General features: G+C 38.3%; 1 protein-coding gene across 10 annotated transcripts in view; it reads right to left on the bottom strand.

Annotated features, from left to right (window-relative positions):
• The window catches only part of LOC133218675 (ephrin type-A receptor 6), a 472,741-nt gene that overhangs the window by 100,628 nt on the left and 359,384 nt on the right, over positions 1-12,729 (bottom strand). For all 10 annotated transcript variants that reach the window (XM_061365345.1, XM_061365351.1, XM_061365341.1 and 7 more), the window contains 2 exons: positions 9,667-9,737; positions 6,127-6,252 (listed from right to left, as the gene is read on the bottom strand). In XM_061365345.1, coding sequence (XP_061221329.1) covers positions 6,127-6,252; positions 9,667-9,737 — 197 coding nt within the window. The remainder of the gene's footprint in view (positions 1-6,126; positions 6,253-9,666; positions 9,738-12,729) is intronic.

Here is a 12,729-nt window from a genome sequence, read left to right as displayed (position 1 = left end):
ATGAATCTAGAAGAGAGAGGCCTTAAAAGCAGAAGCTTCACTTCAGAAAATTATAACTCCCTGATGTTACAGGATTCGAATGGATATTGTTACACAGCTTTTACTTTATTAGGTTCTGTCACTTCCACTAAAACAAAATAAGGTTTTATTAGCTAGTAAGATCCAGGAAGAGTGGAGGGATTAAAAACCCAATTTCATAGCTTGTCTTTCACTTCAAAACAAAGACATCACCAAGTGCAATAGTACAATTAACAGATGTTGAACATAACCCCTGAATAAATCAGCAGCTTCTTAAACAGCTAACAAAAGCCAAGTGTTCTAGGGTTCTTTCTACCACCCCTCTCCCCCATTTGTTTTATTTCTACTTAATTTTAAGAAACAAATCAAAGCATGTTCTTCCCTGAAAATGTGTGTGTACGTGTGAAAATACGTGTCATTAGACTAATGCTTTGGGAATCTTTTGACAAAAGGGATATTTCGATAAGGATTTTCCTACAGATTTTGCCCCTTTAGCTCTTAGAAGGCTCTCCTTAAAAGTTTGTTTGCCTACTTCCAGTGAAAAAGTAGTAGATAATTTGGACTTCCAAAGTCCTACCATAAAGTCATGAAATGTGAATGTTTTGAAAGAGACATGGTATATCAATCTTCTATCCTGTCATACATGGTGCAGTGCTAGAACGAATCTCTAAAGCCATGACCTCTGGCTTTTCAAACTCAAATACCTAAAATGAGAAAAATTTCCAAGTTCTTTCTCTTGATGTGAAAAGCAAAAATACTAGAGCCTTACTATCCAGATTTTAAAAGGGATTTCACAATCAATAAATTTGCAGAACTGCAAAATCTCATTTTTGAGAACAGTTTGGAAAGCATAGATTATAAATTAAATTGGTTTGCTAGTTGAAGATTATACAAGAATAGTACAACTTCAGAATTTCATAAATAATGGCATTCATACTTCAGGGACTGTTAAGGGCTGTTCACCAAGTGTTTTGAAATGAATTAAACTGAAGGAGGCAGGTGAAGGACTTACAATCCCAAGATTTATTATCTATACAACATCCAAAGCAGGGGAAGGGAAAACTGTGTCTTCTCCCTGACCTGTTTCTTTTCCCTTTTTTGGAAGAATGATTTGTGCGGTTAGAAAGTAATTTCACTGTTTTTGGCTCTTGAGATTGATCAACTGGTGAACATTAAGACTCACAGTAATTTTTTTTGTGACATAATGTCAAACAGACAGTAAGTGATCATCAGATCACAAAACAGACAGTTACTGCTTTTGGAAACCTAAGGTATGTGTAATAACTTCTAATGCTGATTTAGATTAGATGGAGATCAATGATATATTTTGAAGCGTTGAATTATTTACACTGAGAAAGAGTTTGACAAGATTTCACCCCAGAGTATTTTCTCTGGAGTTTTGTTCAGATAAAGAGTTTTGAATGTTTTTAAAGTCAAAGGGGAATGTCTTCAACAAAAGGGAATTCTAAAATCTACGAATCTAAGTCTCATTACTTAAGTTTGACCAGTGGTGACCCTGCAGCAGTAAAGGTTCTGCATGTGTAATAAGTAGAAGCTAAGAGCCAGATGTCAACGAAGTCAACATCTTTCTTTGCTCCAGGGAAAAAGCTGGTGATGACTGGAAAAAAAGATAAGAGTTCATTTTCTGTCCATTTTTAATAAAGTGAAAATAATCACTGGTTTAATGATACAAACCCCACACATCTTACTGTATGTTATACAAAAAGAAGCTAATTGAGCAGTCTGGAAACTTCATCCTGTACAAACCACGCATCCCTTTTCTCATTCAGTGTTAACATATGTGTTATTTAAAATGAAACAGGAATGTCAGTCACTTAAAATCTGATATGCAGTCTGGTATTACTACATGGGATCAAAACAAATATCTTACAACACAGACAGTTGCTGTTGACAGAACTGAAAGGTCACAGCACCAAATACAACTCAACTTATTTTCCCCAGTTTTAGGCATTATGCCTGTGGGAGAACTGGCAGAGGATTTAGTTAATAAAAAGAATACACTTTACTCTGAAAAAACAAAGCATTCCTTGACTTACAACATTTTAACTAAGAAAATAAAAGGATAACTGTAATTTTTAAGACTTGGCAAAATACCTCTGAGAATTCTTTCCATAAAGAGCTGCTGACGCCTTAAACCTCTTGATGGGGCAGAAAAAAGTGCCAAGGCCATGACAAAATCAATTGATACGGTAACAACAAGCAACCTGAACATGAAGAGCGGTTGAAAGGGACCATCTGAAGAAAATTTACAGCAATGAATAGATGGCAAATTGTGGGATCTTTGTACTGAACCAACTGCAGTTCCCACAGAATATTTAATATTAGTGATAAAAATCTCAGCCAAGAGTTCTGAATACAAGAATATACAATCTCAAGTTGGACAACAGTAAAACTTTATCATAAATAGTTGATAAAAGGGAATCAACTAATCAATGTTACCATTTCAACAGTAACTATTGCTAGAATATGAACTTCATTAATACCTGTTTATTTGGTTGATGGTACCATGAAGAACATAAGCAAAGCACTCACAAACAGGTTCTGTTTTGCCTTTGGTATTGCAATCTGCTTGCTATTGTAAATATTTGATCAAACTGCAATTTCCATTTAGCTGCAAACTCCTTCCCCAACTGCCTTTATGTTCCAGTTCAAAACAAGGTATCAGCAGAAGTTATTAGAAGACTGCATTGCAACTAGTGAATTGTCAAGAGCTCTTGGACATGACTTTTTCCATTGAAAAAGCAAACTGGAAATTGTTTTCTGTAAAAGATCAGTTTCAAAAATTTCTTGGCCAGAAATGCTAGGAAAAATAAAAATTAAAATATTTGCAATGCTCCACTTTGACATTTTCAAAGTGAAAACTTTTGGTACTGATGGAAACAATTTTTGTTTTGAAAATTTAGAGATGCAGAAATGCAAACTGAAAACCATTACTCAAACTGTTCAAACAAAACAAATTTAACAAATGCATTGACTAATTAACTTCTTAAAAGATTTTAAGGTTGCATTTTGTAGAAGATTCCATTTTTTGTTTCACTTAGGTGAAAAGTGTAAAGTATCTTTTCAAAGTAACTCTCCTATCAAAAGCAATCCATTTTACATGGAGTTGCAATGTTTAATATAGAATTAGAGAGAAGGTATAAAGAATGTTTTAGGACTGCTGTGAATTACAATGATATGTTATGTCTCCTAGCAGCTATCAAAAACTCTGTCAGAATTTGTACTCTCCACGCCTCAGGCATGGATCTTGCCTGTATGGAAACGGGTTTAAATATCATTGCAGTCAGGTTGCAAGCCCTGCTAGGCAAATATCTTTGAAGAAAGTAGATTACCCAAGTAAATTTAGAAGATAAAAAATACAAAATGTGTCAAAGCAGGCAAAAATTCACTTCCACACACACAAGAAAAGGGAGAGAGAAGCTGAGTAAAGAACTTTCATAATGGTATTAACTCGAGAATAAGAACACAATTTTCATGTGAACTAAAATCAATAAACTCAATCCTTGTCTGTTGCATTCACCTGCTTTGAAATCACCAGTTATACCATAATGCTGAATGTATTTTAGCATGCTTTATAATCTAAGGCATCAATATCTATCGTATGTCTGAGGAAAAGGAAGAAATAAAAGAAATCAGATAGAATGCTTTTGCAGAAGTCAGCCCAGAGGCACATAATTCCTATGGTGCAAAGTGTCAGCTACATGTTATCTACCTTAAGCAATCAGGTAAACTCTGAAGTACTCTCTCGAAATGGACTGCAGCATGAAACAGAATTTTCTCTCTTTCAGGTTGATACTTTCTCTCCTCTGTTTGTTAACAGGCCTGGTTTTGTTTCTGTTATGTTATCTGAATGACATTTTCTAGTGCATTGATCCACTTTTTAATGGACTTCTAGCAACACTGGAGACATTTCCATTCCTATCAGTGTAGTAATGTATCATTAAAAGGGAGATCTTCACTGAAAAATACCTTGCCTTCTAGAGTGGCTAAGATAAATGAAACAAAGATAAAAAAGAAGGATCACAGTATGTCTTCTGATAGTAATTCTCCTGACAATACTTGCTAGTATGAGTTCTTTGGTGGGCTCACCAGCAAATAAAAGCATTTTTTCCACTGCCCCCCTTCTACAAGATGTAACTCTGATTATTGCAGTCCATTGTACTGCGAAATGCTTTTTTTCTTGATAACATTAAAGTTAGAGAAAGCAAATAAGGTTAAAAAGAAGCATTTGTATGTTTGCATTTACATAGTAAGTAATTAAACAGCGATGTTAAAGAAAACTCAAAATGGATAGCTCAAAGATTGGCATTGAAGTATGGAACGTACTAATTATTGATACTGAAATAAAATACAGTGAGGTGAAGACAAAAGTTCTATGTAGCTAGTATTAAAAGTACCTTTAAGATAGCGATTTAGAAAACTTAGTCATTCTTAATATCTTAAGGACTCAGAGAAATATCCATATTGTGTAAACTGAAGACAGACAGGTATAATGTTAAGGTCTTTCACAGGAGAAATTAAATTTCAGAGCTGGAGCTGGAGCTCAGGATTCTGCTTCCATGTCCATCCACATTTCTGATACAGATCCTTAGCTCTCCCACCTTCCCTTTCTGTTGGGGCTGAGAAATGATTCGTGTTCCTAAGCCACTGACAGTGTGTGGGTAATAATACGGAGGATGTAATGTACCACATGAACTTCAGACCCTTCCAGGCAGTCTATCCGTTGTTTTAATTTGTTATAACTGTGAAATGTTAGTGGGCCTTCTGAATGACATGCTGGTCACAAGCCATGCAGTGAGACCCACTAGTTAGGTAAGTTTGTAAGTCCCTTCTTTTTAAGTTCTCAGTGTGTAAACCACAGAGCAAACAATCCCAAGATCTGGTCAGTAATGAAATACTATCTGCCCTAGACAGTCAGTACAAAAGTTACAAGGAATGGTTTTACAAGACTGATCTTTACAAGGTGTGTTTTCTGTCACCACTGAGCTGCCGCCAGGACCTCTACTGAACTCTAGAGAGCAGCCATGAGCCTTTAACCCTGCAAAGGCAAAGTGAACTTGCACAGCGCTTTCCTGAATATCAAAACCTAACAGTTAAACAAAAGCTAAGACAAGAAGTTAATACCCAATGCCCGTAACAGACATGCCTATAAACAGAGCACATTAGCAAAGGGTAAGATCCCTAAAAACACAAGGGGCATGTCATATCCCTTTGCTTAAAAAAATAAAGGAGCCAACATACAGAAAGGATTAATGAGCTTCTGAAACTTATATTCGCACAGCAGTGCAATGACCTACAACCTCAATGGGATATTCTCAACTGATGGTAAACACCCCATGGATGAAACCAGGGTCTAAAATACTTGTTAAACATAATTCCTCTGCATCCCCACCACACACTCAAAGACAAACAGGATTTGAGAGTGGATCCTGCTGCTATTTTTCTCATTCATATTGCTTCCCAGCTCCATGTCACCTTTCATACTGTCTATACCTTCTCATCAGATCTTCCACTTTTCCCTCTCTGACAATGATCCTTCTCTGCACAGCTACAGGAAAAGCTACAGGAAAGCCTATCCCAAGCCAGACTCTTCTTTTCCCCCTTGTACTCCTCTTGTTTTCTATTTGAGAATATTTCTTTGTCTTTTAAATTCTTATCTTAGTAAGATAACAGAAACGGATTCTCTTTCCCCAGAAACAGATTCTGACCTAATCTCCCCCTCAGTGACAGAGAATACGTGACTATGGCAAATGCTGAGTGATGGCGTTTTGAGTACATTTGGAACAAAGCAAAAAAACCTCCAAACCAGCAAAACAAACAAACAAAAAACCCCATGAAACTCAATCCTACCACCAAAAAGTTGATAAAGCCTTAGAAAGGGGTAAACCTATTGCTTTGGAGAACCGACCTCTCCAGAACTCCTTAATTGAATATACCCACATTCAGAACAGTAGCCAAAAACAACACCTCATGTACACCACCTGAGAGTGAACTGCTGCTATCAGAGAAATACTTGCATTATCCTGGTGATGGGAAAAAAGCAGCCTTTCCATGCCTAGACATTTTTTAAAGTGGGTACACTTTTACCTGCCCCAATAACTCTCTCAATACGAATTCTTGAAGGATCTATTTCCTTTGCAAATTCATGGACAGCAAGAGATGGGTCTTCATACGTGTCTGGATCAATATATGTTTTGATGCCCGGAAAACGTACTGCAAAAAAGAGAGAATACTCAGAATCAAGAATTCTTTTACGTTCATGCACTGTAACAATATGGTTTTATCTTTTTTTTTTGGTTGACTAGACAATTGAAAGGATTGGAAATAATACATTAAATCTTCCACATTTAAAGCTCCAGAACCCAACAGAAGAGGATAATTACCAAAAATTACTAATGCTTGCTACTAATTTCACAGAAACCAACTGTAGAATAAACAAATTTTCCCTATTTGCTGTCAGCACTAAAGCCTTCGAAGATTGACTGATCACAGACTTGAACATTTCCTCTTATCTTTCAAGTAGCTTTTTGAGATGAGGCTTCTGAGACACTGAAGAGCTGAGCGTTACAACTCCCTAGACAGAAGAAAAGGCTCTGCCAACCCAACACCAGCAAAAGCATTCAAAAGTACTGGTTGAAACTGTAAGAAAGGTCCTGCTGAACGCTGCTCAAACCTCCTGAGATGTTTGGGGTGACTGAAAGCATGGATACTTCTTCAGGCTTCCTGCAGTGCACTGTTACATCAAGCATCCTTTCGGCCAGTGTTAGTGTAAAGAATGGAGGAAATACAGGCATTGGGTTCTCTGAATGTTACTTATACCTCTAGGTACTGTCATGTTTGTTAGCTACATGGGCCCCAGACTTTATCCTGTCCCGCAGGAACAGTAAGTCAAAGGCCTTTAGAAAACTCAGTCTTTGGTATTCAACTGATAAGACAGTGTCAAATTCTTATGCTGTTTTGTCACTCTCCCAGCTGAACACAGGCATGTCCTGAAGTACAGCATTTCAGCCAGGAAAATCAAGAGGATAATAAAGTTTTTTGAAACTTCTCTAAGGAAAAATAACAGCCCTGGCTAAGTTTAAAGGAAAACACCATTTTGGGTAAGAAACTACTGGTTTTGTTGTTGTTGCTGTTGTAAGCATTTCCTTTCCAAATAAGATTTAGTATTTTCCTTCGAAGAGGCTCCTTGGCATCTCTGCACTTAGCTCACATCCTCAGAATGCTTCAAGTACAGCTGGTAAATCTGGAAAATGAAGCAAGTCATGAGAGAAAATATGAGCTCTGAGTTGGTCACTTGAAAAGGTGTCTACAGAGACACCAAGTGAGGGCTCAAAAATACGGAATAAAACAGATCATCAAGACTAACAGTGATTATTGCCAAAGCAGTTTATATTCCCCTTTGCTGCTCCTTGGGCAATTTAGGCAATCTGTCCTTTATTCTGAAAACAGTGCTTTGTAATTCACTCCTTTCATTTATGGGTGGATGGCTGAACATTCCTTTTGCCAAACAGGTCCAATTTTTGAGATCCTTTTCTATGAGGATGGGTCCTGGAGGACTGTGCTGTGTTGTTCTCTTCTGATTAGCTGGAACAACCAGAGAGCCAGATGCAAGACGAGAATAACAATACCCCAATCCATCTAGAAGGCTTTGATAATTTCTTGGAGATGGCCATGGCAGTAGTGGGTTGCTGCCAGAGCGCTTTGGCAGTCTCCAGCATGCCATCATTTTCTGGCATGGCTAATATCCCTTGTGCTCTTGAGTACAGCATGTCCAAGAACTTAGTTGTTTTGTTGGACTATCTGGATGAGATTTATTTTAAGCTGCTGCCATGTGGCGATTAAGTTCTGGAAAACTTTCAATCCATTAACAGAAGTTGATGTAGATAATGCATGGTCTTATCAGCATAAGAGAAGGGTACTGCAGCTGGGTTCAGAGAACCTCTTAAAAGCATTAAGTACCTCTCAGCCTTCTTCCTCTCATCACCTAGTAGCCAAGTCTAAAGCAGCTCATTATCTAATGAGTCTAAATGCATTAGGTGAAGAACACATGTTCAGGACACAAGAGTGTGACAGGGCTAAATCAAGTAGTGTTCAAAAGCCAGACCAAAGCCTATAGGGTGCACACACCATACAGAGAGGATACCAGACATCATGGGATGTCTTATTATCAGCAAGATCACAGATCCCTTTCTAAGTACCTTCAAAAGACTTTGTTTCCTGAAATCTTCCTGACTCACACCAAGCTCTCAAGGGAGAGAGGAAGGGTGAACAGGAGATGGCTTTCTTCTGCACACAGCAGAAGCATAGGATATAAAGTGTGGACATGACAAACTTGCAAACAGAAGTATGTGATGCTAACCAGTGCAGAGGATTTTTTCTTCAAACAGCTTCATCCAGCCTAGGAGAGGTCACCCTTATACTGATCCCAGCATATTGTGCAGCTCCACATACTGTTTTAAGCTGAGATGCTGGATACCAAGTCTGTAGGTAGTCAGCAGTCAAAGACTGCCACTAGCATGAAGGAGGTAATTCTTATGGAGGTGCCGAGTGCCCAGTGTGAAAGAGGGAGATTGTTGGCAATACAGTCTTAGATGCTGAAGTAAATCACGGTAATTCTTCTTTATCCTTGGTTCTGTGGTGCGCGTATATGCGCACAGACTTCCCCCCTCAAATCTGATGCTGAAATAACTTCAAATGAATGAGAAGCCTCTGGGATGAAGCTGCGTGTCAATATGAAATACAGCCATCATTTACCTTGGCCTGAAAGACACAGAGTGGGGTTTTTCTCAAACTCAGTCACTGTCTCAGAGGCATATATCAAACACTCCAGCAGGAAGGTTTTCCCATCTTTCCTTTCTGACCATATTTGGAAACAAATGACAAACAAATCTTCAAGGAAGTATGCTTTATGGAGAAATGTGTCCTTTTCCTTGACAGAAAGAGCCATTTGGCTGGATATAATCGTGCCATCTGAAAAAAAGACTACTTTGGGTGACTTAGCTTCTGTCTTCAACATAGTATTTCCAAGGATGTTACAAAAAATGAGAAAAATTATAAAAAAATTAATAGCCTTTGTATAATATCCTTTGAATAAATCAATACTTTAAATAGCTACCCTAACATAAACCAGCAAGACTAATAATTTAAACTAAGTAGCTAAACTGAACTAAATAAAATCAATATACTGCCCATGAGAGATTGCCAGGACTTTCTCTCACTGTACTCATCAGTGAGCAAGAACACAAGGGAAGACAACCCATGCCACTTTTTATTTCTTGGGTGGCTGGAAAAGTAGACCCCTCAAGACAAAGAGAACTGGATACAAATAAGGCACTAAGTCACCAAGAAGGGATTTTTGAGGCAGAAATTCAATATGCTCCAGACCTGCTGAGTACTCAAAGAAATATACCTGAAAAACTGATAAATATTATTAGGAGAATACCTAAAAGCCTTACTAACTAGAGTGAATTTAGTGAAATTGTTCAAGAGGATGTAGAAACAAAACCACCCCTGATGATGCACATAACAAGGAACTATTCAAGTGGTCAGATTAAACCATCAAGGACTGAACATCCTAAATCTAAAATATGATATAGATATTATGAAACATAGCATTGAACTACTTACAATGCCCGTTCTGCAAATGAGCCCTTCTTTTCTCTTCAGATTTCATTTTGGCCTTTATGTACCACTGGCACCTTTTAAGAAAAACAAGTGAGATTTTAATTAAAATATTTGTCATGCATAAAATAAATACATATTAAGTTTTATCTGCACTTTTATGAAAGCCAGAATCTTCAATTTAAATTTAAATTTAGTTATGAACCTACAGAGAGATATATGCATGAAGAACTACAAACAGATTAGATACAAATAAATCATGGTTGAACGATTAGTATGAAAATGACTACTAAAGTTCATGTTTGATGCAATGCTTTATTTCCAAGTTTGACTCCTCCAAAGAATCCTTATAGCTTAATAAATGAGTACTTCCCTGCATTCTTGTTTGGATCCACTGGTTCGTGCTAATTAAACCTTATCCCATTAACTTTCATATTCAGTGGGTCAAAAAAGCTCCCATTTTCTTCATAAGATATCAGTTTCCATGACTTTACCATTTTTCATGGAAAAAAAAAGAAAATATTTGTTCACATCAGCACCTCTTTTATATTTTTCCCCTTATTTTTTTTCCCTTAATAGCTCTGTGCAGTCAGCGCCAGACACTGACTTTTTCCTTCTAGTAAGATAGCAGCTAACCTGTAAGATAAACAGTACACAGCCTGCTATGTGAATATGATGATTTAGCATATGCCAGTCTGATTGCTGCAAATCCTTGGCAAACAACACAAAAACGGATATTCATGAATTGTTAGCAGCCTTACCTGACAATGCAAGGCTATGCTGGAGAAAGCTGACACATGGCAAGCTTTCAGGTTCCCTGTAATAAAATCAGCCTGAACGCTGCTTACCTGCAGGGCTGTTCATGCTAATTTAGAGAGACACAAGCTGGGAGAAACTGTTTCAATCAAATAAAACCAAAGTATTTGCTCTTGGTCTTAGAGCTCTTTCTCATGCACTGAACATCCTAAGTAGTATGATTTAGAGTGAAAACTTTTGGTCTAAGAGCTAGGCTAAGGGCTATTGGGGCACTGACCCCGTGTGTGTAGATATGTGCTTTGGTGTACAGATATTCAGTTCCAAGACCAGCTTGAACAAAATTACTGGCCTCTGTGTCATTACCAGCTTTATAAAATAAAATAAATTATATATATTATATCCAGCAAAATACTAACAATCAAGATACCAGAAATATGTGAAAACACCACTTCAACAGTTCATTTAAACATTGAAACAGCATAGGAACATTCACAAATTCATTTATTGCTACAAATGATGATGAACACCTTAAGGGCAGAAACTTCTGAAGCTGTCATGGCTATGCACCCTTAGGGGAGGGAAGCAGCAACCAGTGGATTCTCAGCTTCTGTGGAAATCTTTAAATGGTACACCAGTTGCTGGGATCACTAAGCATGCCGATTCCACTTTTAGGACCTGAACAACTGGTCTGTAGTGTGCCAACTGCCAAGAACACTCAACACAAGCTCTTACACTTAAACTGTCTGCCCAAGAGAACAACCGAAGAAAAGGCTTTAACCCTCCAATCCTCTTAAATGAGCATGTGGCCCAAATGTTTGACTACAGAAGCCAGCAAGTAATTGCCAGCAGAGGAGTCATCCAGCTCCAGCTTCCTGTTCCCTCTTAGTGCTGGATACAGAAAATCAGAGAGGAATAATTTCTGTAATGATAAGAATAAATCACGCTGAGCTTTAACATCACATTTCCTAGAATGTAGCCAAGACTCCCCTCTCACTGCATATCCTGTCCCCTGAAGTCTCTGTCACTTCCATTTTTCTCTCTGCAATTGACAGCCATGCTTCCTGCTTGCTCTTGGATAATCACTCAGCAAAGTGCAGAAGCAGGTGCTCATTTAACCCAGCCTCTCCACTATGAATAGACTCATCAGAACCCTAGGACTTGATAGCTCATCAAATTGTTAATTCTAAACAGTATTCCAAGTGAAGCAGAGCACGTCTGTAGGGTACTGCTCCCGGTTTTTTGTGCAGAAATTTACCTCCAGTCATAAATTGAGTATTTATTCAAAATTTTCTTGCTCTGTTTTCTGTGGAATACACTCTTATCACTGGGTTTGAGCAGCACTTCAAAATGAACTCATCTCTTAACTCCTGAAATGGTCCCACTGAGTAAGATGTTAGAAAGTTAAGGGTATCTGAAGGGGGCCTGCAGGGATGCTGGGGAGGGACTCTTCATTAGGGACTGCAGTGATAGGACAAGGGGTAATGGGTTAAAATTTAAACAGGGGAAATTTAGATTGGATATAAGGAAGAAGTTCTTTACTGTAAGGGTGGTGAGGCACTGGAATGGGTTGCTCAAGGAAGTTGTGAATGCTCCACCCCTGATAGTGTTCAAGGCCAGGTTGGACAGAGCCTTGGGTGCCATGGTTTAGTGTGAGGTGTCCCTGCTCATGGCAGGGGGGCTGGAAGTGGGTGATCTTAAGGTCCTTTCCAACCCTAACTATTCTATGGTTCTATGGAATCTCTGATATGCTTAACAGCAGCAAGTAAGAGCAATAAACACTGAAAGAAACCCACTGACATGTTTTTCAGTCCTGAGTTTAGTGACTTTTTCCCTAAAAGAAGCATTTGATTTGTTTCAGGGTGCCACATAGGGATTCCCCCCCAGGTTACGTTCTAAGAAAGTTTGTCTCCACACATACACTCTCTACAGAGCCTACTGCAGGAGCCGAGTATGACTCCTGCGCTCAAAGGCACATAACCTCTACAAGGGATCAGTCTGGTTTTAGGCTTTCTTGATCCATGGCAGGACTGTGGTGACACTGATGTTTAACAGAGGAGACAGAGACATAATGTCTTTCTCCTTTCAAATTCTGCTTTGCCTTCTGATTATAAGCAGGTGAAGTCCTCAGACCACATGGGAAACACCCGGAGGCTCAATGGAATCAGAGACAAGACATTCTGGAAGCATCTATGCCTATGGTAATCTGAGTCCCAGCAAGGATTGATGACCTCTACATGTGGTTTTTAGCATGTCCAATTAGAATTTGTGAGTTCCCTTAAAGCCTTCAGTGTTTAATTGAGCATGGCATTTGAC

Source organism: Neopsephotus bourkii, unplaced genomic scaffold (genome assembly GCF_033783945.1).
Source record: "Neopsephotus bourkii isolate Nb327-2 ecotype Australia unplaced genomic scaffold, CSIRO-AGI_Nbou_v1 NB_1287, whole genome shotgun sequence".
NCBI classification, from domain to species: Eukaryota; Metazoa; Chordata; class Aves; order Psittaciformes; family Psittacidae; genus Neopsephotus; species Neopsephotus bourkii.
The sequence above is the reverse complement of the archived record's forward strand: the minus strand, read 5'-3'. Positions and strand labels throughout refer to the sequence as shown.